Source organism: Pseudorasbora parva, chromosome 10, assembly GCF_024679245.1.
Source record: "Pseudorasbora parva isolate DD20220531a chromosome 10, ASM2467924v1, whole genome shotgun sequence".
NCBI classification, from domain to species: domain Eukaryota; kingdom Metazoa; phylum Chordata; class Actinopteri; order Cypriniformes; family Gobionidae; genus Pseudorasbora; species Pseudorasbora parva.
Window position 1 is genome coordinate 3,231,690 of NC_090181.1, and position 21,888 is coordinate 3,253,577.

The window sequence follows — 21,888 nt, forward strand, 5'->3', positions numbered from 1 at the left end:
TGTTTATTTATTTTCAAATAATGTTTTTTGTTTTGTTTTTGTTTTTATGTAATGTTTTTTTCTTTGTTTTTGCTTTTAGTTAACGATAATAACCCTGTTTTAAATCTAAATTGTTTGGTAACTCTTTTCCATAAAGTTATTTATAGCTGTGTTTTTGTGCGCAAAAAAACCGAAATAACGACTTGTATAGTGATGGGCTGATTTCAAAACACAGCTATAAATGTTTTCCCATGTGCCCTCAATGTTTAAATCTAATGTGTATTTCTGTTTTGATTTTGTTTTAATGTTCTTGTACAGCACTTTGGTTACATCCTCTGTTGTTTTAAATGTGCTTTATAAGTCAATAAACTAAACTAAACTTATGTACTTGCTCCTCTTGTAGGAAATTGCGTCGATTCTCACAGAGCTGAGGAGAGTCCAGAAACAGCTGGAAGGTCAGATACAGTCCAAATGTTTCTTCTGTCCGTGCCAATGTTTCATATTAAAGGACAACTCTGGTGAGAAATGACCCTAGGGGTAATTAACAGACCGAGTAGATCGTTCTCTGGGATGCGTTTTCATGAAAATCGAATGTAAAGAGTTTTATCTCTAAACACAGATTAGCTTATAACGCTTGTCTATGGGGCACAGGGTAAGTGAAATTAAACCGCTAGTTAATACCACTAACAGCTCAACATAGCCTCACACTAACACGGCAGCATAATGAGGGTCCCTACAGGCAAACCGAAGCATTGAGAACTTTGTAAGAGTACAAACAGTTTAATAAGAAGATACTTTATAAAGACAGTACATTGCGCGTTTACAGACGGCAGCCATCTTGGAGAACAGTCTCGACGAGTCGAGCCACGAACGCTGTGCTAAGTGAGCTGGTCGATAGGAATTAAGGGTGTACTCACACTAGCCAGTTTGAACCGTGCCTGAGTGCGTTTGACTACCAAAGCGCGGTTCGTTTGACTAGTGTGAGTGCTCCGAACCGTGCCCGGGCGCGGCTCGATTAGCCGGCCTTGGCCCGCTTGGAAGTGGTGGACCAGAGCACGGTTCAGTTGGACTCAGGCGCGGTTCGCATGCAGTGTGAGCGCTAACCGTGCTGGAGTCCGTAATCAAAGCTGCAAAGTCCTTGCTGCACTTCAGCTGGTACCTTGCAAACCTCATTATACGAGCAGCACAATTACGTGAACATTTTCGCGCCACTAAGGCGACACATCTGTTTAACAACAGGCTGTGAGAGGGCTGTGGACCACCGTGGACCAAACGACACAAAATTATCCACAAAGAAAACGGAGCGATGGACTCCATTGTGTTCAGAGAGCGCCGCTCTTTCTGTTTATCCCGAAACCGTCGCACCATAATGACGTAAGTGTGCTCCGGCACGAATGCTGAAACCCTATGTGAGTGCAGGCCAGCGGGGGAGTGGGGAGGGGGGACAATCGTACTCGGGCCCAGTTCATGGCAACCGTGCCTAGTGTGAGTACACCCTAAGTTTGTGAAATCTAATTACATGGAAATGCATGAGTTATATCTGTTTATTAAAATATGTTTTACTAACTACAAGGGAAGGCGTCCCATATGAGAATTGAGTCACAGTTCATCTCTTAGCACAGCGCTCGTGGCTCGACTCGTCGAGACTGTTCTCCAAGATGGCTGCCGTCTGTAAACGCGTAATGTTCTGTCTTTATAAAGTATCTTCTTATTAAACTGTTTGTACTCTTACAAAGTTCTCAATGCTTCGGTTTGCATGTAGGGACCCTCATTATGCTGCCGTGTTAGTGTGAGGCTATGTTGAGCTGTTAGTGGTATTAACTAGCGGTTTAATTTCACTTACCCTGTGCCCCGTAGACTAGCGCTATAAGCTAATCTGTGTTTAGAGATAAAACTCTTTACATTCGATTTTCATGAAAACGCATCCCAGAGAACGATCTACTCGGTCTGTTAATTACCCCTAGGGGCATTTCTCACCAGTATTGTCAATTAACCCCGAAATAAGCGTAAGATAACTGATGTCCTCACTCGTGTCTCCTTCAGTCATCAACACGATCATTGATCCACGAGGAGAACCTGACCTCACAAAGACGGTTTCCTCGGCTAGACTTCGCAGTTCCAGAACCACATCCAGAGATTTGAGGCCGGCTCAGCGCGGAGGCGGACCAATGCCGAACCAGCGCCGCATGTTCAGGAGCACAGACAGAGAGGGCTCAGTGGTATGACCAATCCGGGCTAGTTTACTCAAACATCCTCACTAGTCACTTTGCGTATGATTTCAGCACATCTAAATCTAGACTAGCTCCTCATGACAATCTCAGGCGTTTGGGAGAATATGACACACATTTGCACATTAATATTGCTCTGGACCAATTTCAACCGCTTGTGGCATTCACAGATTGAGAAACCGCACAGATTTTGGCATTTAAATGTAATAGCTGTAAATACACTGTTAATGATTTGTCTTTATCTTTGTTACTTTTTTTGATGGTTGTTATGGAAATATATGGTCAAGTAATTTACATGATTATTTAAATCACTTTTTGTCTCTGTTGGACAGGGTATTTGTATATGTTAAAGATGATTAAAGAATTCAGATATAACCGTTCTCTCTATTGTCATTATTTCCATTCATTATTTCCTAATATCAATTATGTTGATCTACATTAATCTCAAATTAGTAAGTAGTAAACAATCAAAATTTAAATGGATAGTTAAGTGCTATTCTTTATTGGTCAGGTTCAATTGGAAAAGATGTGTCTTAAGATGTTTTTTTAAAATGGCTACAGACTCGGCAGCACGAATTGAGATCGGCAGGTCATTCCACCAGATGGAAACGGTCCAGGAAAATGTCCGTGAGAGCGATTTCATGCCTCTTTGGGATGGAACCACGAGGCGTTGCTCACTCGCAGAACGCAAGCTTCTGGAGGGTGTGTAAGTCTGAACAAGCGAGTTTAGGTATATTGGTGCAGAGCCAGTGGTTGTTTTGTAGGCGAGAACTAGTGCCTTGAATTTGATGCGAGCAGCCATTGGCAACCAGTGCAGTTTGATGAAGAGAGGCGTAACATGCGCTCTCTTCGGCTCATTAAAGACCACTCTCGCCGCTGCATTCTGGATCAGCTGCAAGGGTTTGATAGTGCATGCTGGAAGCCCAGCCAGAAGAGCATTACAATAGTCCAGTCTGGAGAGAACAAGAGCTTTAACCAGGAGTTGTGCAGCCTGTTCTGATAGGAAGGGTCTAATCTTTCTAATGTTGTATAAAGCAAATCTGCAGGACCGGGCTGTTGCAGTAATGTGGTCAGTGAAGTTTAACTGGTCATCAATCACAACTCCAAGGTTTCTTGCTGTCCTTGATGGAGTTATGGTTGATGAACCAAGCTGAATGGAGAAATTTTGATGAAGTGCTGGGTTGGTTGAGAAAACAAGTAATTCTGTCTTTGCAAGATTGAGTTGAAGGTGATGCTCTTTAATCCAGTCAGAAATGTCTGTCAGACAGGCAGCGATACGAACACTGACTCTAGGATCATCTGGTTGAGATGAGAAGTAGAGTTGAGTGTCATCAGCATAGCAGTGATAGGAGGAGCCGTGTTTCTGAATGACAGAAACCCTGGCCAATCACGACAGACTGGGCCATCTGACCAATCAGAGCAGACGGAAAGAAGGGATTTCGAGAGAGTCGTTTGGGAATCATTGAACTCTGTGGTGATGTGTATATTATGAGAAAACGTGTTTTTTTTTGACGTTTAGGAGACACAAAAACTAAACCAGTAATTTTTAAAATAGCATAATTGGGGCACTTCAACTGTTTTCTTTGTTGTTGTTTTGTGTGTTAGGTGAATTGTATTAAAACCAAACAAAAAATCCTAATAAAAAAACTAAATCATCATAATTAAAAATCTTAATTATAATAAAGGGAACCCACAATTAAAAAACCCTGCGGCCTCAGGAAAACAGCGAATAGTGGGGAACATGCATTTAAGCAAATTTAGGAGAATTATGGCAATATCCCTTCAATGTGCCACATTCCCTGCTGCCAGAAGGTGGCGCTGTGACTTAAACTGAATATAGGCATGTAGATGTCTTCAGGTCAGGACTATTATTTAATGTGAAGTTTGGGGCAGATAGGACAGTGTATGCCTGAATTACATCAGCTTCCTGTTTCGTGGCATTAATCGTATACATTAGCAGTTAGCCACGTGTTGTATGATTTAATGTGTTTCTTGTTTGGTTCTTCATGGCATATTTAAATGAGTTTCTGGAAGTGAATTACAGTGTAAAGCATGCCATTTCCTGTAGCCAGCAGGTGGCGCTATGACTTAATATTGGCATGTAGATGGCGGTGTCCGAACCTACAGCTGGCTCGTTGCCTCGCTGCCTTATGAGACAATTTACGCCTGACTTTAAGCTTCCTTTGTCATGGCGAAGCATCAGATTATGTCAGTCCGCCACAGACACGCCTCAACGAAAACTCCAGATCTTCACAATTTAACATCACCAAGGCCTTTAGATTAGACTGACCTAATATGATGATGATCTGGTTAAATGTCAATGAGGAGTTAATCACAGTGTAAAACATGCCATTTCCTGTTGCCCAGAGGTGGCGCTATGACTGTCACTGAATATTGCATGTAGATGTGTTTAGGTCTGGACTCTAATAAAACGTGAAGTTTGGGGCTGATCAGACATTGTACAGAGTTACACACTGTAAAAAATAAATAAAAAATCATGTTTCCAATTGAACATTTTCTAGTGACTGATCACATCTAAATTTTTCAGTTGGCCAAATTTAATTTCTATATATCAGTCACTAGAACATTTTCAGACCTGTTTTTTTTTTTTTTCACAGTGCAGCAACTTCCTGTTTCGTGCTGTTAATCGTTAGCACTTAGCCACCTGTTGCATGATTGAATGTGTTTATAGGATGTTTGGTACGTCATGGCATATTCTGCGAAAACATCTCAATTTAACATCACCAAGGCCTATAGATTAGACTCTGCAAATCTCTCACTTCCTGTTGGGTTTTTAGACTATGCACCCAATTCGAGCTACGTTTCACGTAAAGGTATGAGATTTGGTACACACATGTAAAAGTGTGATTTGTAGGTATCGGGCTTTTACATGTGTGTACCAAATATCATACCTGTACGTGAAACGTAGCTTGAACGGCGCTTAATTTAAATTTTGACGGTGGCGCTAATGAGCCATTTTGCCACACCTAATTCTGAATCTCATAAAAGACATAAATGTTCACCACTTCTGATGCGTTTGCAAAGTTTCAGGAGTTCTCATCTTTAAGCCCTCAAAAATGCAATTCATTTGGGAGAAGAAGAAATAGGCTGGTGCTCGGGCCCTAAAAATGTTGGCCTGTTGTCCCCATTTTTTAATGAATAGATAGTAAAATGAGATTTTAGTGATATTTTGACCACTCAGATAAGAAATGTCCCCAGTTTCCATTTCAGAAATCTCGTAATAATCCAGCTGGAAATCTCTGGTCAAAGTCGTGTTTCCTCCGAAATGAAAGTGAAATGGTAACTCTGTGCAGTCGGGAGATTCTCACACTCTTTCATGGTCTTTAATGCCTGTGTGATGTGTGTTCGGACTGGAGGAGGTATGAAATATTTTTCAGCATGCATGCAGTTTATTTAAATATATTATTAATATGTCTGAGTTCTGAGATGTAACCGCTTTCAGTTCCTCTTTCCTCTGAAATGTTTAATATTATCCTTTGATGTTGATCTGAAAAACAGGAGTTTATGAACGTTACACTGTAAAAAATGCTGGGTTAAAAACGACCCAAGTTGAGTTGAAAATGGCCAAACCTAGCAAATGGGTTGTTTTAAGCAAACATTTAACCCAATCGCTGGGTTTAAAACAACCCATTTTCTAGGTTTGTCCATTTTCAATTTAACTTGGGTTGTTTTAAAGCCAGCATTTTTTACAGTGTAATGTTTGTATTTGGCCATTTACTTCCACACTGTAAACCAAGATTATTGGAGAAAATACTGTTTCAGTCTTTATGTTTAATTCAATGCATCTATTAGTAATATTGGTGAGATTTACTAGCATTTTCTGAGTGAGAATTTCCAAGCTTTATTCTATACCAAATATTGTTCAGTGTAATTCATTATATATATATAAGCTATATATAAGCTTTCAAATTTGATAAACTGATTAGATGAGTTGAGTCTAAGGTGAATTTCCTTCCTTTGTTTGTTTTGATGTCAGTGTGTTTAGGCACAGAATGAGCTCATATTAATTTCAGTAGCATTTCATTTATTGTAATAACACCTTGTGTAGGCCTATGTTTTTCAGAAGACCTGTTTATGTCCAATAATTGTATTTAAGATGAGCTCTAAAGATGTTTGAACGCCCCTTTGAACATTACATAAGTTTTAAAGTGGTAATAAAAAAAAACAGGAATGAAAAGTGAATGAGGAACTGATGATTTGAATATTTCCCTTTGCGTCAGAGAAGAAAACACTGCACACCTGCTCGACATGACTGTGTAAGTTCAGCGCACTTTATCACGCATTTGTGCTGATTTATTACATATATAATACACATTATGAATAAATATAACCCTGTTTGGCTGTAGACTGGATGTATGCTTGGACACAGTCGTTTGAACCGTTTGTCGATGTCAAACACCTTCTCCGTGCTTTAATTTTAGATCTTCACGCTTACGAGATATTCAAGAGCTGACCTCTCCGTATAAGAGCTTACATGACAGCTATGTGTCTAATAAGAGGGTAAGTGTGAGGCTTTGGAGGGGCTGTATGGAATAATATTCATGTATTAGCCTAATCACCTGTGTGAAGCTTGTAAAAAAAACACACAAAAAACGAGACCTTCCCCGACTTCCTATGTTGTCTATGATGGACGCCTGTGTTTACTGATTTTTACTGGACGGTTTTGCCGGGAAAATATGTTATTCAAAATGATGTGACGGTTACGCGCGCTCCCGAGATTGAGTTTCTCTTTTAACAACAGTTAATCGCAGAGCTGGTGCAAATCCGCATAGCTATGAACAGAATATTTCTGAACTGCGGTTTTCTCAACACTTTCTTTTGTGTTTATTGTGAAACTGAGAGGAAAGTGCTGCACATATTTACATATTCGCGTAATCTAACGGTCGCTTCAGCAGCGTGGATGGCGGCGGGATGTTCGTTAACCGTGTATCGGTGCAAAGTCGGTAACGTTATTTCCGACTTCTTTTTACTTCAAACCAAAGAATAATAATTAACTTCGGGGAAAGTAACATATCAGGGTCTTGAATCATGATCAGCCTCTTGTAATGTTACATGGCAAGCCTTTTTTGACTTATTAATTCCCAAGGTATTCTTGATATCAACAATTTATTTTAAGTAGTAAAAACTCTAATTCTTATCAACAATTAAATTGCCACTAGTTAAATTGCTAATTTCTGATATCATGAATGTGATTTTTGTTACAAGTAAGAAAGCCATTTTGAAATTATATTGATATCAACAATTAAATTCTTTATATCCGAAATGCTAATTGTTGATATCAATAATTATATTACTGGTATCAAGCAATTGATTTTGATTGGCAACCTATGGTGACTTGTTGAAAAATTGATTCGTTTGGTGTCAAGAATTAATATCCTTTGAATGAATAGAAGTCAAAATAGCTCTCCATAGAAGTTTTATACTGGTAACAATGGCAATTGTTGATATCAGAAATAAGATTTCCAAATTGTAAAATTGTTAAGTCTTGATATCAACTTTGTTGTGATCACTCACAGAAATACGAATTCTTTATATTAAGAATTGAATTTCTACATGGTATAAACTAATTCTTTATAACTGTAATTGTATTTTTATTGGTTAAACGTCACCATAGGCATTTAAATTGAAATTAAGAATTGATTTCTTGCTATTTGTGTAATTCCAATTTCACAAATACAATTCTTACCAGTAAAAATAATTATTTTACATCAATTACGTTCTTACTAGTGCAAATGTCTGTTCTTGATATCAACAATTTAATTTCTACTGGTAAAAATGTATGGCATATTTTGCCTTTTATTCATTCCCAGGATATGTATTCTTGATATCAACAATTTAATTTTCACTAGTTAAAATGATAAATAGATTTCTACTTGTAACAGTTTTTTTAATGTCAATAATTAAATTGTCACTAGTGACAATGTTAATTTCTGATATCATGAATTTGATTGTAACTAGTAAGAAAGCAATTGAAATTACTCTCCTAATTTTTGATATCAGAAATAACATGTAACATGTTGAAATTTTACATATTTCAAGACATGAACATTTCAACTTATGACAATTCACAAGATCTCGATATCAGTAATTTATATTTTTACCAACCACGTAATTATTGATATCAAAAATTATAAAAAAAAATTTCTACTAGTAAGAATTATTTCATTATCTTTCAGATAATGTATACATTTCAATTTTAAAAAAATATACCTTTGTGACTGGTTTTGTGGTCCAGGGTCACAATTAGTACTATACTACTTATTGTACTTATCTTAACTAGAGCCCGACAGATAGTCAAGTTTTAAATAGGAAAAATATCTAAACTCTTTGGTCATTTTTGATCAAGATGCTATCGGTCTAATCAGAATATATTAATTATGCTAAGTTCCTGCCAGATAGAAAGATCGTCTGAATGTATTCGAAAATGGACACTTTTTAACTCTAGAAAAGCTGGAAAATGAGAAATGGAGAAAATTTTCACAAAAAAAGTGGTGTTCCTTTAAGAATTAAACAGATTATGTTTATGATAATACTCGACAAGTCCGGCATTCCATCATAATTGTGTGTGAATATTCGTGCACTGTGAGATGTGTGTTCATATCGTGGCATATCTGCGGTGCTGATATATTTGCGAAAGGCTCATAATGATAAATCGGTCGGGCTCTAATTTTAACTTGTAAAAAATAAATACGCAGGTTAAATAAGTTGGTTTCAAGAATTCTTATCCTAGGTATGAATAAAAGTCAAAATTGCTTGCCATAGTGTTTTACGAGTGCCAGCGAGCATTAAAGCTACTGTGTGATATTTTCCCCCATCTAGCGTTGAAAGATGGCCATCCAAAGATGGCCATATATAACCATCCAGTGAATATTAGTACGGTGGCCGATTTAGTCCAAGATTAACATGGCTTCCAGTTCGACCTCGTCCATGAGTGTTCCTTCAAGTGATGAGGTTACTTTAGAAAACGATTATAATTTGCAGTTATTTCATTTGTCAGTTAACATGTAGGTTATGACATTAAATGTAAAATGATAAATAGTTAAACGTTTCCATATTTTTTTACCATTTCATTGCTAACATCAGCTATCAGGTTCCCCAACGAATGCAAGCTAATCTTAGTAAAGTAACTTTTATCAGTGCTTTCGTTATTCTGTATATTGTACGACATCACTAGGTTTTCATATAGCAGTCTCAAGCGATCCCCCTCTTCACATTCGACACGGTGCCATCGAGTGTTAAACGCGAAAGGCGAAGCTTGAATTTACGGGTATGTACCTCTTTGGCTAATGTACTTTCAAGATGGAGGAGCAACATGGCGACCGGCATTCGAACCCCTCACCCGTATGTATTTTCAATGGTATATTATAAACTTACCAGAATACTTTATTACTTGAAAGAAGTAAATACATTCATGAGCACATATATTTTTGAAAGAACTAAGTGTTTTTAGCTAAGAATAAACTAAAAAAAAAAAGTTACACAGTGTAGCTTTAAAGGGCTTTTAAGAGCTGCTGCAGTTCACTTAACGGCCACCGGTGTCGCTAATAACGAGTTTCTAAATTTGACACACAGCGAGTGTTTTATCTCGTCTAAAGCTCTGAGGATTTATATCTCATAAGGACGGGATGTTTTTCTGTTTGCAGGAGCCAAAGTGGTCCGTGTCTGCCCTGTTGGCCACCGGAGGATTGATCGTTTTAGGGGTTTTATTGGCCATCGTGGTAATAGAGAAGTTAAGGAATGAGAATGAAATCAACGCGGCTTTGAGTCCCCATCACACGCCGACATGTGACCACACCGTCCCCAATGAGCAGAGCAGGTGAGGGCACTTCCTGTTTTCAGGCTCTCACTTCCTGTCACCTCCAGCACTTTCAGACTGAAGAGGAGTTCAAGGCCAGCTTCCTTCTCTTTAGCATTAGATCTGACCTTTAGATTCAATTTCATTTTCTTAAAAAAGTAACTTTAAAAAAAAAAAGTAAAAAGTGAATTTCCCAAGTTAAATCCCCTCCAGCCAGACTCAAGCACACTTTATTATCATCATATCCTTTAGAAACCTCCACTCATCACATGTGACTGATATATGATATGTGGTAAAATATTGTGATTAAAGGCACACACACACAAAATCCTGGCGGAAATCATATTTCAACTAATTATTTAAATTAGATTTATTGTATTGTAAAAGTTTTGTTGCATACTTTAGAATTATTTTATTTCAATAATTCACATTTATTCTAAATTCATAATATTTAAAGATTACTCAACCGAAATATTTATAACAGACTTATAATTGAGAGTAGAATTTAAAATTTTTTGACCAATATATTTATTTGTTTATATAATACATTAACTTATGTATTTAATTGGTATATATATACACAGTATATATATATATATATATATATATATATATATATATATATATATATATATATATATATATATATATATATTTATTTATTTATTTATTTAAATAAATATACATATAAATAATGACAAATAAAAACAATCAATAAGATTGTAGAAATAATAATGACATACATTATTTTTCTTAATAATTTATTATTAAGTCTTATTTCTACTGGTATTTTTATATTTCTACAATTGATTATTTTGAAGCTTTTGAAGCTGGTAATTATATACAGTATATAATATTTAAACTTATTTAGTATATTTCTATTTAAGTCAGTTAGAGCATTGACTAGCCCTGCTTTGTGAGAAATGTAAGACTTTATTTTTAGGGTGTAACTTTATAACGTGTCTCTGAGTGATGATACAGAAACCGTCGACCTTTGACCTTCAGGTGTGATGCTCTGACCTCCGGATCAGTAAACAACTGTGTGTGTGTGTGTGTGTGTGTGTGTGTGTGTGTGTGTGTGTGTGTGTTTTCCACTTCACTATGGAGAAATAATGTTCAATAATTTTCATCTCCTCCCAGTATTGTTCTGGTTGAGAGTTTTCCTCTCGGTATGGATTACGGGAGAAACGCCTCCGCTGGGAAGAGCCTGGATGAAGCCTGGAAGGATCTTCTGTCTTTGGCCACCAAACAAATCGACGTGGCGTCTTTCTACTGGTCTCTGACGGCGGACGACATCAACGTGAACTCCAGCGCCGACAGAGCCGTGAGTGCAAAAAATACTTTTCTTACTTAGTATTTTTGTCTCGTTTCTAGTCTGAACATCTAAAAATTCTTAAAACAAGAAGCATTTACTAGACAATCAAACATAATTGTCTTGTTTTGGGAAAAAATAACTCAAAATTAAGAGAGTTTTTGCTTAAAACAGGCAAAATAATCCTCCAATGGGGTGAGAAAAAACTTTGACAGTTGACCAATTGACTGATTATTTTGCTTATTTTAAGCAAAAACTCTCTTCATTTTGAGTTTTTTCCCAAAGCAATAAAATTTTTACTTGTCTAGTAAATGTTTCTTAATGTAAGAATTTTTAGATGTTTGTACTAGAAACAAAAATGCTAAGTAAGAAATGCATTTTTTTTTGCAGTGTACTGTTGAGCTGCAGATATCGCTGCTTTTCAAGGTTTTGCTTAGCCGTGTGTGTGTGTGTTTGTGTGTTCGTGTTCATGTGTGTGTGTCCCAGGGCAGGGAGATTTTAGAGGAGTTCAGAGCACTCTCGTCCAGAAACGTGTCTGTGCGAGTGGTGACCAGCATCCCGACGGTGGCTCCAAACTCAACAGACCTACAAGTCCTGAGAGAAAACGGTCTGGAATTATGCTCTCCATATAATCACATGCATTATTTTTACTTCACAATAAGGTTTCATTTGTTAAAGGGATAGTTGACCCTAAAATGAGCCTGATGTTTATCTGCTGACCCCCAGGGCGTCTGAGATGTAGGTGTGTGTGTTTCTTCAGGAGAACACAAATGAAGATTTTTAACTCAGCCGTTGCTCGTATAATGCGTGTCAATGGGGTGTATTTCTATGAGAGTAAAAAACACACAGACATACGAATCCATATTAAACCCTGAGGCTCGTGGAGACACACTGATGTCTTAAGACACGAAACCATCGCTTTCTGCCAGAAACACAACAGTATTTGTGTTATTTTTACCTCATACTGAAGAAACAGACACACCTACATCTTGGATGCCCTGGGGGTCAGCAGATCAACATCAAATTTTCATTTTTGGGTGAACTATCCCTTTAAATAATTAGTCAAAAGTCTTTTATTCTTGATTATCTCTTGAAATGAATCCGAAGTGATGTTCCTTCAGTCCTAACTGTGTGTGTGTGTGTGTGTGTGTGTGTCATAGGAATACAGATTCGGCGAGTGAACTTCGGCCGCCTGACTAAAGGAATCCTTCATACTAAATTCTGGATTGTGGACGGGAAACACGTTTACATTGGCAGCGCCAACATGGACTGGAGAGCTTTAACACAGGTCTGGAAACATCTATCTATCTATCTATCTATCTATCTATCTATCTATCTATCTATCTATCTATCTATCTATCTATCTATCTATCTATCTATCTATCTATCTATCCATCTATCCATCTATCTATCTATCCGTCTGTCCGTCAGTCCGTCCGTCCGTCCGTCCGTCCGTCCGTCCGTCCGTCCGTCTATCTATCTAATCATCCATCCATCCATCCATCCACCCGAATGAAACACTTCTCATATAAGAATAAATATAGGGCGTTTAAAAAAACTAACGATGTGCACAGAAGAATCATTAAGAATAAACACTGCAATATTCCATTTAAAAATGCTTCTTGTAAGTTGTGATGTTTTCAGCAGACTCGATGAATCTGACGTGTGTGATGAACCTCTGCAGGTCAAAGAGCTCGGCGTGGTCATCTATAACTCCAGCGTTTTGGCTGCTGACCTACACAAGATCTTCCAATCGTATTGGGTCATGGGTCAACCCAACGCGTCCATCCCAGATCCGTGGCCGTCCGTCTACGAAACCTTCATCAACCAGGAGCGCCCTCTGCAGCTCAACCTGAGCGGTGCGGCCAGCCAGGTTTACTTCACGGTAGGGGTTGCACCGACTAGTCGACTTTAAAGGGTTAGTTCACCCAAAAATGAAATTTCTGTCATTTAAAGACCTCCGTTCATCTTCACATAGTTTAAGATATTTTATATTTAGTCCGAGAGCGTATGCAAGTGTATGCACACTATACTGTCCATGTCCAGAAAGGGAATAAAAACATCATCACAGTAGTCCATATGAGACATCAGTGGGTTAATTAGAGTCTCTTGAAGCATCCAAAATACATTTGGGTCCAAAAATAACAAAAACTACGACTTTATTCAGCATTGGCTTCTCTTCTGGGTTTGTGTTCAATCCTCAAATAAAGATTCAAACGGTTATGAATCAGCGAATTGATTCATGATTCGGATTGCCAATGTCTCGTGATTTCAGCAGTTTGACACGCGATCCGAATGCCATTAATGACATATATGACAAATTTCATTTTTGAGTGAACTAACCCTTTAATGCTGTACCATGATGCTGTAAGCTTGATTTCGACTAGTCCCTGGCCAATAGAGGGCGCAACAGGATAAGCAATTTCCTGACACACAAGCTCTACTTTCAACAATAAAAATGACAAATAAATGCATACTCCGAGAGCTCTCCACAAGACTTGTTTGATTACCATCTGGATGCTCAAAATTGATCGGGAGAATGCACGCTCATTGTACACGCAAGTTAATCATCGCGCTAATCTAATGCGTGCTGCATTGCAACACACACACACACACAGCCGATCGCACATCACGTGGAGATCGCGCGCACCTCACATCACGGGTCACAAACACGCGTTAATTTAGGATGTTTTATTTAGTTCATTTAGGATCGCTGTCAAACTTATTTTAGAATCAATGAAAGTTATCATAAGCATTCATAAATCTGTAAGGTCTCACCTTCATGCTGTAGAAATACAAACGAGTGCTGAAAAGGGGCGGAGCTACAGAAGCTCTAATATAAATCTGATTGGAGGATTGACAGGCATGTTTGAAGACGATGTAAAATGCCGAATATTAGATGGAAAAAAAATTAAACGCATAATTGAAAATTAGAAAACTTTGAAAAAGTACTACCTAGCGAGCAGGGCCGTTTGGAGGGGGAAATATTTACCCGGAACTTCATTTAGACCCTGGTTCCTGCGGTCTAAACACACCGAGTACCACCCAAAGTTCCTGGTTCCTGGGTAAAGTTCCTGCGGTGGAAACGGGGCTTTTGACATTTTATGAAATATGTAGCCTACATTAAGGAAAATATTTAGTTTTTACACTGTGTTGTGCAGTTCTCTAATAAAGGGGTATTTCAGTTTATTCTGTATCGCATGCAGTCGAGCCATCTCCTCTTGCGCTGTAGACGACGTGACTTTAAGGCAGCGATATATTATTTTAATACATTTTGAATTACGTTTGGATTTTACTAGATGCATATAGCCTAAAAAAATCTGTACAAATAACACTGTTGGATTTAATCTTCATGATAATGTGGATATAACGTATGAAATGGAATGAAAATGAAATGTCATTAATTCTTATAATCGTTCTTCTCACATTTTATTTTCTACAATCTAGCTTCAGTTTACGAGCTCACCATCTGTGTCGCCAATTCCCCTCTCCAGAATGTGCGTACGCACAGCTCAAAGTTTGCTTAAAGGTGCGCAAATTCTCCCGTCAAGTTTGTTTTTATAGATCACAACCTTCGCGTGGGAACTGGCGTACGTATGTTTTCAGCCCCGTTTTGTGCATACGCATGCTTTATTAATGAGACCCCAGAGCCCCCACTCAGCTAAATCGGTAGTTATGGGGGCATAAGCGTAAAGGGTGTATTTGTGCCTCTTAGCAGACATAAAATGCAATCTGTCCAACATGAACAGGGCCCTTACATGACAACGAGATCAGTTTACTACCAAGAAAGAAATCTCAGAATCCTGAAAAATAAAATGTATCCACAAAAATATGAACTGTTTTCAACACAGATAATAATCTTAAATGTGTGTTGATCATCAGATCCTCATATGAGAATGATTAGTGAAGGATCATGTGACACTGAAGACTGGAGTAATGATGATAAATTCAGCTTTGATCACAGGAATAAATCACACTTTACTATATATTCACATACAGAACAGCTGGTTTACACTGGAGGATTATTTCACTGTTTTACTGGATTTTACTGGATTTTTGATCAAGTAAATACAGCCTTGATGAGCAGACTTCATCTCTCCTCTTCCTCAGGCTTCTCCGCCGGCCTTCTGTCCGGACTCTCGAACCCAAGACCTTGAGGCCATCCTGTCAGCCATCAAAGGAGCTGAGCACTTCATTCATGTGGCGGTCATGGAGTTTTATCCCGCTTCTAAGTTCTTCCATCATCATGGGTGAATGGGATGAGTTTCTCTTGGTGGAGTCGCTTGTCTAATCAGCTTTGTTTCTATAGCACTTTATATAACACATCCTTACGCCAGTAGGTGGCAACTAGTCACTGTTAAAAAAAGCATTTGTCATTTAATCATTCATCCAAGAGATTCATTCAAAACACTGATTCATCCAGTAATGGAGCAAGTGAAGTCTTTATGAGGGAGTCATTGAATCGATCACTCAAGAGATTCATTCAAAAACACTGATTCATCCAGTAATGAAGCAAGTGAAGTCTTTAAGAGTGAGTCATTGAATCGATCACTCAAAAGATTCATTCAAAAACACTGATTCATCCAGTAATGAAGCAAGTGAAGTCTTTATGAGGGAGTCATTGAATCATTCATTCTAGAGATTTGTTTGAAAAACACTGATTCATCCAGTAATGAAGCAAGTGAAGTCTTTAAGAGTGAGTCATTGAATCGATCACTCAAGAGATTCATTCAAAAACACTGATTCATCCAGTAATGAAGCAAGTGAAGTCTTTATGAGTGAGTCATTGAATGGATCACTCAAGAGATTCACTCAAAAACACTGATTCATCCAGTAATGAAGCAAGTGACGTTTTTATGAGTGAGTCATTGAATTGATCACTCAAAAGATTCATTCAAAAACACTGATTCATCCAGTAATGAAGCAAGTGACGTTTTTATGAGTGAGTCATTGAATTGATCACTCAAGAGATTCATTCAAAAACACTGATTCATCCAGTAATGACGCAAGTGAAGTCTTTAAGTGTGAGTCATTGAATCAATCACTCAAAAGATTTATTCAAAAACACTAATTCATCCAGTAATGAAGCAAGTGAAGTCTTTATGAGTGAGTCATTGAATCATTCATTCTAGAGATTTGTTTGAAAAACACTGATTCATCCAGTAATGAAGCAAGTGAAGTCTTTAAGAGTGAGTCATTGAATCGCTCACTCAAGAGATTCATTCAAAAACACTGATTCATCCAGTAATGAAGCAAGTGAAGTCTTTATGAGTGAGTCATTGAATGGATCACTCAAGAGATTCACTCAAAAACACTGATTCATCCAGTAATGAAGCAAGTGAAGTCTTTATGAGTGAGTCATTGAATGGATCACTCAAGAGATTCACTCAAAAACACTGATTCATCCAGTAATGAAGCAAGTGACGTTTTTATGAGTGAGTCATTGAATCGATTACTCAAGAGATTCATTCAAAAACACTGATTCATCCAGTAATGAAGCAAGTGAAGTCTTTATGAGTGAGTCATTGAATGGATCACTCAAGAGATTCACTCAAAAACACTGATTCATCCAGTAATGAAGCAAGTGAAGTCTTTAAGTGTGAGTCATTGAATCGATCACTCAAGAGATTCACTCAAAAACACTGATTCATCCAGTAATGAAGCAAGTGAAGTCTTTAAGTGTGAGTCATTGAATCGATCACTCAAGAGATTCACTTAAAAACACTGATTCATCCAGTAATGAAGCAAGTGAAGTCTTTAAGTGTGAGTCATTGAATCGATCACTCAAGAGATTCACTTAAAAACACTGATTCATCCAGTAATGAAGCAAGTGAAGTCTTTAAGTGTGAGTCATTGAATCGATCACTCAAGAGATTCACTTAAAAACACTGATTCATCCAGTAATGAAGCAAGTGAAGTCTTTAAGTGTGAGTCATTGAATCGATCACTCAAGAGATTCACTCAAAAACACTTAACATTTTGTCAGAATCTCTTGTAAATTTCCTGTTGTCTACTCAGAATCGTATCATGATAATCATTATCTCTATTTGTATAAATCATAATTTGTTACTTCTAATTTATTTTGTTTCAGTTTTCATTTTTTGTTTTAAATCTGTAGCACTTTGAGATTTTGTTTAATATAAAGTGCGTTGCAAATAAAATGCATTATTATTATTATCCAGCTTTAATGCATTAATTCCATGATCACTGATATTGTTGTATGTTTGGTGACAGATACTGGCCGGTCATTGAAGATGCTCTGAAGCGCTCAGCCTTCGAGAGGAACGTGTCCGTGTCTCTATTGGTCAGCTGTGAGCGAGAAACTGACCCGTCCGTATGGCCCTTCCTCCGGTCTCTAGATGCTCTTCATTCCCCGTCTGACAACATTAACATCGCAGTGGTCAGTCCATATAAAAACATGCAGTCACAGAAGGACATCACCTATATAAATCTGCTTTAAATGCCGCTTATCTTTTTCTTTTCACAGAGGCTGTTTATTATTCCAGTGGGAAACCAGTCACACATCCCCTATACCAGAGTCAACCACAATAAATACATGGTGACCGATAGAGTGGCGTATGTAGGTGAGTTATTCACTGCGGCTTTACTCTTGTGTTAATAGTAATTTATTGAAATGTAATTAATTATAATATAGATCAGGGCTCAACATTAACATGAGAAAATGGACACAAATGAACAAACTTATTTTAATGAATCAGTTGAGTCAAAGATTCAATGACTCATTCATAAACAACTGTCAGACTTTTGAACGAATGCAGTTTAAATGAATCAGTTGAGTAAAAGATTCAATGACTCATTCATAAACAACTGTCAGACTTTTGAACGAATGCAGTTTAAATGAATCGGTTGAGTAAAAGATTCAATGACTCATTCATAAACAACTGTTAAGGTCCTTTCACACCGGACGCGTAACGAAAAAGCGTAACGAATAAGTGAATATTTCGCATGCGAATATTTCGCGTCAAAACCATTCACATCAGCCGCGACACGAATTTGCGACGTTTCAGAGCTCCAACAGTCCAAAACATTCATAAAAGGTTATGAGTTATTGCTGTCTGTAGCATACAGTGGGCAAACACAGCTGCAGCTGTACAGCTTACAGCTGTAATCTCATGAGAAATGCCATGCCTGGCAAAGGTTAAAGTTGATTGAATAGCTCGTGACATCAACTGGACATATCGTCATATTTGTTTCCTTTTATGTGATTGGTTGAAGCCGTTTTTGTCGCCGCTAGAGTAAAAAAAATCGACATCGAAACTAAAAAAATAAATGTCGTTTTTTTGCCTCAGCACATTCGCGTTCGGTGTGGAAGCGCTCATTACACAAACAGCTGATCGGGAAAAAAAACATTGCGCAAATTATTCGCGCGTCAAAATCGCGTCCAGTGTGAAAGGGCCTTTACACTTTTGAACGAATGCTGTTTGAATGAATCACTTGAGTGGAAGACTCAATGATTCATTTATAAACAACTGCCTCACTCTTGAATGAATTGTCAGTTAGAACGAATCAGTTGAGTCAAAGATTCCATGACTAATTCATAAACAACTGCCAGACTTTTTAAGGAATTGGCTGTTTGAATGAATCGGTTGAGTGGAAGATTCAACAACTCATTCATAAACAACTGCCTCACTCTTAAAGGGTTAGTTCACCCAAAAATGAAATTTATGTTATTAATGATTCACCCTAATGTCATTCCACACCCATAAGACCTCAAAGTTTAAGATATTTTATATTTAGACCGACAGCGTATTTGTTTATGAATCATGAATCAATTCGCTGATTCATAACTGTTCAAATCTTTATTTGCGGATTTAACACAAACGCGGAAGAGAAGACAATGCTGAATAAAGTCGTAGTTTTTGTTATTTTTGGACCCAAATGTATTTTGGATGCTTCAAGAGACTCTAATTAACCCACTGATGTCTCATATGGACTACTGTGATGATGTTTTTATTCCCTTTCTGGACATGGACAGTATAGTGTGCATACACTTGCATACGCTCTCGGACTAAATATAAAATATCTTAGACTGTGTGTGAAGATGAACGGAGGTCTTACGGGTGTGGAACGACATTAGGGGGAGGAGTTAATGACAGACATTTCATTTTTGGGTGAACTAACCCTTTAATGTTGAGCCTGTATATATATATATAGCTCTGGAAAAAATAAAGAGACCACTTCACATTGAGAAATAACTGTAAATTGGTCTCTTAATTTTTCCCAGAGCTGTTTATATATACACACACACACACACACACACACACACACACGTTTTATATGAACATCTGACATGGATGCTGAAAGTGAGGAATAGAAAGGCTTTTGCATCCCTGCTGCTGTTGTTTTTGTGTTCAGGCACATCTAATTGGTCAGCTGACTACTTCAACACCACTGCCGGAGTGGGCTTAGTGGTTTCCCAGGATGCTTTGCCTTCTGCGTTGCCGGGAAACACATTCCAGGAGCAGCTGAGAGCGGTTTTTGCCAGAGACTGGAGCTCGCGGTTCGCCGTTCCTCTGGCCGAGCTCAGGCAGAACCACGACTGCATCTTCTCCAGACACACACCATAGAGCCACACGTGTCAAACTAACCTCTAACGTCTTTATATTCATTTAAGCATTAAACTATGAATGTCATATATCTCACACGTGTTTTAAACAACTGTAATATTTGTGTGTCTAATTAAGCATTTCATTTAAAACAAAAATAATCTCCTGATATAAAATTAAATAACGATTATAAATGGACCTAGATCGAATGTAATAACAGGGTTTTTAATCGTCAGTTTCAACTTTCTATATATACAGCTCGGGAAAAAAATAAGAGACCACCTAAAAAAGTCTCTTGATTTTTTCAAGAGCTGTGTATATATATTAGGGATGCCAAAATACTCAATTTAATATTGAACCGTTCGGTACGGCATTCACGGTTCAATACGCCCTGGTCTTCTGTTTTGCATTTAATTAATTTTTTTCATTTCCCTCCATTTGAAATATTTCTCTCAGCTAGACATGTGCCGATTTTCGATAATGCGATTTATCACGATACTGAATATGCACGATATTGTTATCGTGGGCACTTTAAAATATCGTAAATAATAATTTATTAACAATTTATCATTTTTTTATAATGCATTCAAGAATACTTTGCCCATCAACCGTATAAATGCTCAACACCGCTGTATTCTGCGTCAAAGGGACACGCGCTCAGATATAAACAAGCCCAACGTGTGTTTGCACATGACTGAACCGGTGAAGGAGACGCGCTGCTGAAGTGCCGCTCAGTGACAGCAGAGGGCGCTGATGAACTGCAGAATGCGGCTGTTACCCCGGGAACCCCGCAAACAAACAAAAAAACGCGTGTAGTTTTTAAAACATCCATTCGTTTTTGTAATCTCAATGTTGTTCATCACAGCACCAAATACTTAATACTTAAAGACTTAATAGGCTATTTATTTTCAAACTTAAACATTTTTATGTTTTAATCTGGACTACAACATCGGAACGTGGGGGAGAGGACGCTGGCGTCGTCTGTTCGCCGCTTCTCAACCCACAAATGATCATGTTAATGTACTATTAGATTTAGATTTTATTTTATTTCCTTATGTTTGTGACTAGTCTAACAGTCAGAGCTACAATTGGGGCTGTTGCTGATTGCTGGCAGCCACTGAGAGGACGTTGTTCCTCGTTTCGCCGTTTTCCACCGCTTCTAATGTTTACGTTTGAATTGCTGCGGTTGGTTCTGGTTTGGTGGACATTTGATGTTTCACTTTCCCGCCGCGACTGCTCACTGGTGGTCTCCCTTGGGCTTAAGGTGCACGGTGGCTGAAGTTTGCACCGGGCTAGCGTCATCTGGGCCATCGTAATCGGCGTCCGGCATGATGTTGGGATGTTCCGCTTCTCGGCTGCGCCGCTGTTCCGTCCTGCATTGCGGCCGTGGAACGGCTTGGACATCTGCGCCGACCCCGGTGTGTCCACAGAAGTGCCCGAAAAAATGTTCTGCCTCCTGCATGGTGCTGCGGCGATCCCCATCGTTTGAATCGTCATGAAGACCCATCGTCTGGTCTTCAGCTGTCCTGCCTCGGCGATGTCATCGGGACACTGCCGCTGGGAGAAATCTGAAACATGGAGTGGCCACAGTGTGCTGCGGAGCTAACAGAGACTTCCACCATCAGCTGTTTTCTGTTCACCATCAGCTCTGTTTCTGTTCACCATCAGCTCTGTTTCTGTTCACCATCAGCTCTGTTTCTGTCCACCATCAGCTCTGTTTCTGTTCACCATCAGCTCTGTTTCTGTTCACCATCAGCTCTGTTTCTGTTCACCATCAGCTCTGTTTCTGTTCACCATCAGCTCTGTTTCTGTTCACCATCAGCTCTGTTTCTGTTCACCATCAGCTCTGTTTCTGTTCACCATCAGCTCTGTTTCTGTTCACCATCAGCTCTGTTTCTGTTCACCATCAGCTCTGTTTCTGTCCACCATCAGCTCTGTTTTCTGTTCACCATCAGCTCTGTTTCTGTCCACCATCAGCTGTTTTCT

General features: G+C 38.3%; 2 protein-coding genes across 7 annotated transcripts in view; both read left to right on the forward strand.

Moving 5' to 3' along the window:
- Nucleotides 1-2,582, forward strand: part of cep170ba (centrosomal protein 170Ba) — a 77,274-nt gene extending 74,692 nt beyond the window's left edge. For all 5 annotated transcript variants that reach the window (XM_067454871.1, XM_067454873.1, XM_067454874.1 and 2 more), the window contains 2 exons: nucleotides 383-434; nucleotides 2,023-2,582. In XM_067454871.1, the coding sequence (XP_067310972.1) occupies nucleotides 383-434; nucleotides 2,023-2,204 (234 nt within the window). In that variant the 3' untranslated portion in view covers nucleotides 2,205-2,582. The remainder of the gene's footprint in view (nucleotides 1-382; nucleotides 435-2,022) is intronic.
- A 2,955-nt stretch (nucleotides 2,583-5,537) lies between these two features.
- Nucleotides 5,538-21,704, forward strand: LOC137090887 (5'-3' exonuclease PLD4). Of its 2 annotated transcripts, none has more exons than XM_067454876.1 (12): nucleotides 5,538-5,587; nucleotides 6,454-6,484; nucleotides 6,650-6,728; nucleotides 9,872-10,044; nucleotides 11,164-11,347; nucleotides 11,822-11,942; nucleotides 12,496-12,623; nucleotides 13,020-13,220; nucleotides 15,446-15,585; nucleotides 17,570-17,735; nucleotides 17,823-17,919; nucleotides 19,712-21,704. In XM_067454876.1, the coding sequence occupies exons 1-12, from the start codon at nucleotides 5,545-5,547 to the stop codon at nucleotides 19,921-19,923; spliced, it is 1,575 nt and encodes a 524-aa protein (XP_067310977.1). In that variant the 5' UTR covers nucleotides 5,538-5,544; the 3' UTR covers nucleotides 19,924-21,704. The 2 variants fall into 2 exon arrangements, with proteins under 2 accessions (XP_067310977.1, XP_067310978.1); XM_067454877.1 differs by having other exon boundaries at nucleotides 5,545-5,587; nucleotides 6,449-6,484.
- Nucleotides 21,705-21,888: the final 184 nt, after the last annotated feature.

Excerpts from the sequence above, each read along its gene's own strand:
- LOC137090887 (XM_067454876.1), top strand. The coding sequence starts at position 5,545 with ATGGTCTTTAATGCCTGTGTGATGTGTGTTCGGACTGGAGGAG. Across the intron at positions 6,729-9,871 it reads GCTATGTGTCTAATAAGAGG|GAGCCAAAGTGGTCCGTGTC; the intron begins GTAAGTGTGAGG and ends TTCTGTTTGCAG. Across the intron at positions 11,348-11,821 it reads ACTCCAGCGCCGACAGAGCC|GGCAGGGAGATTTTAGAGGA; the intron begins GTGAGTGCAAAA and ends TGTGTGTCCCAG.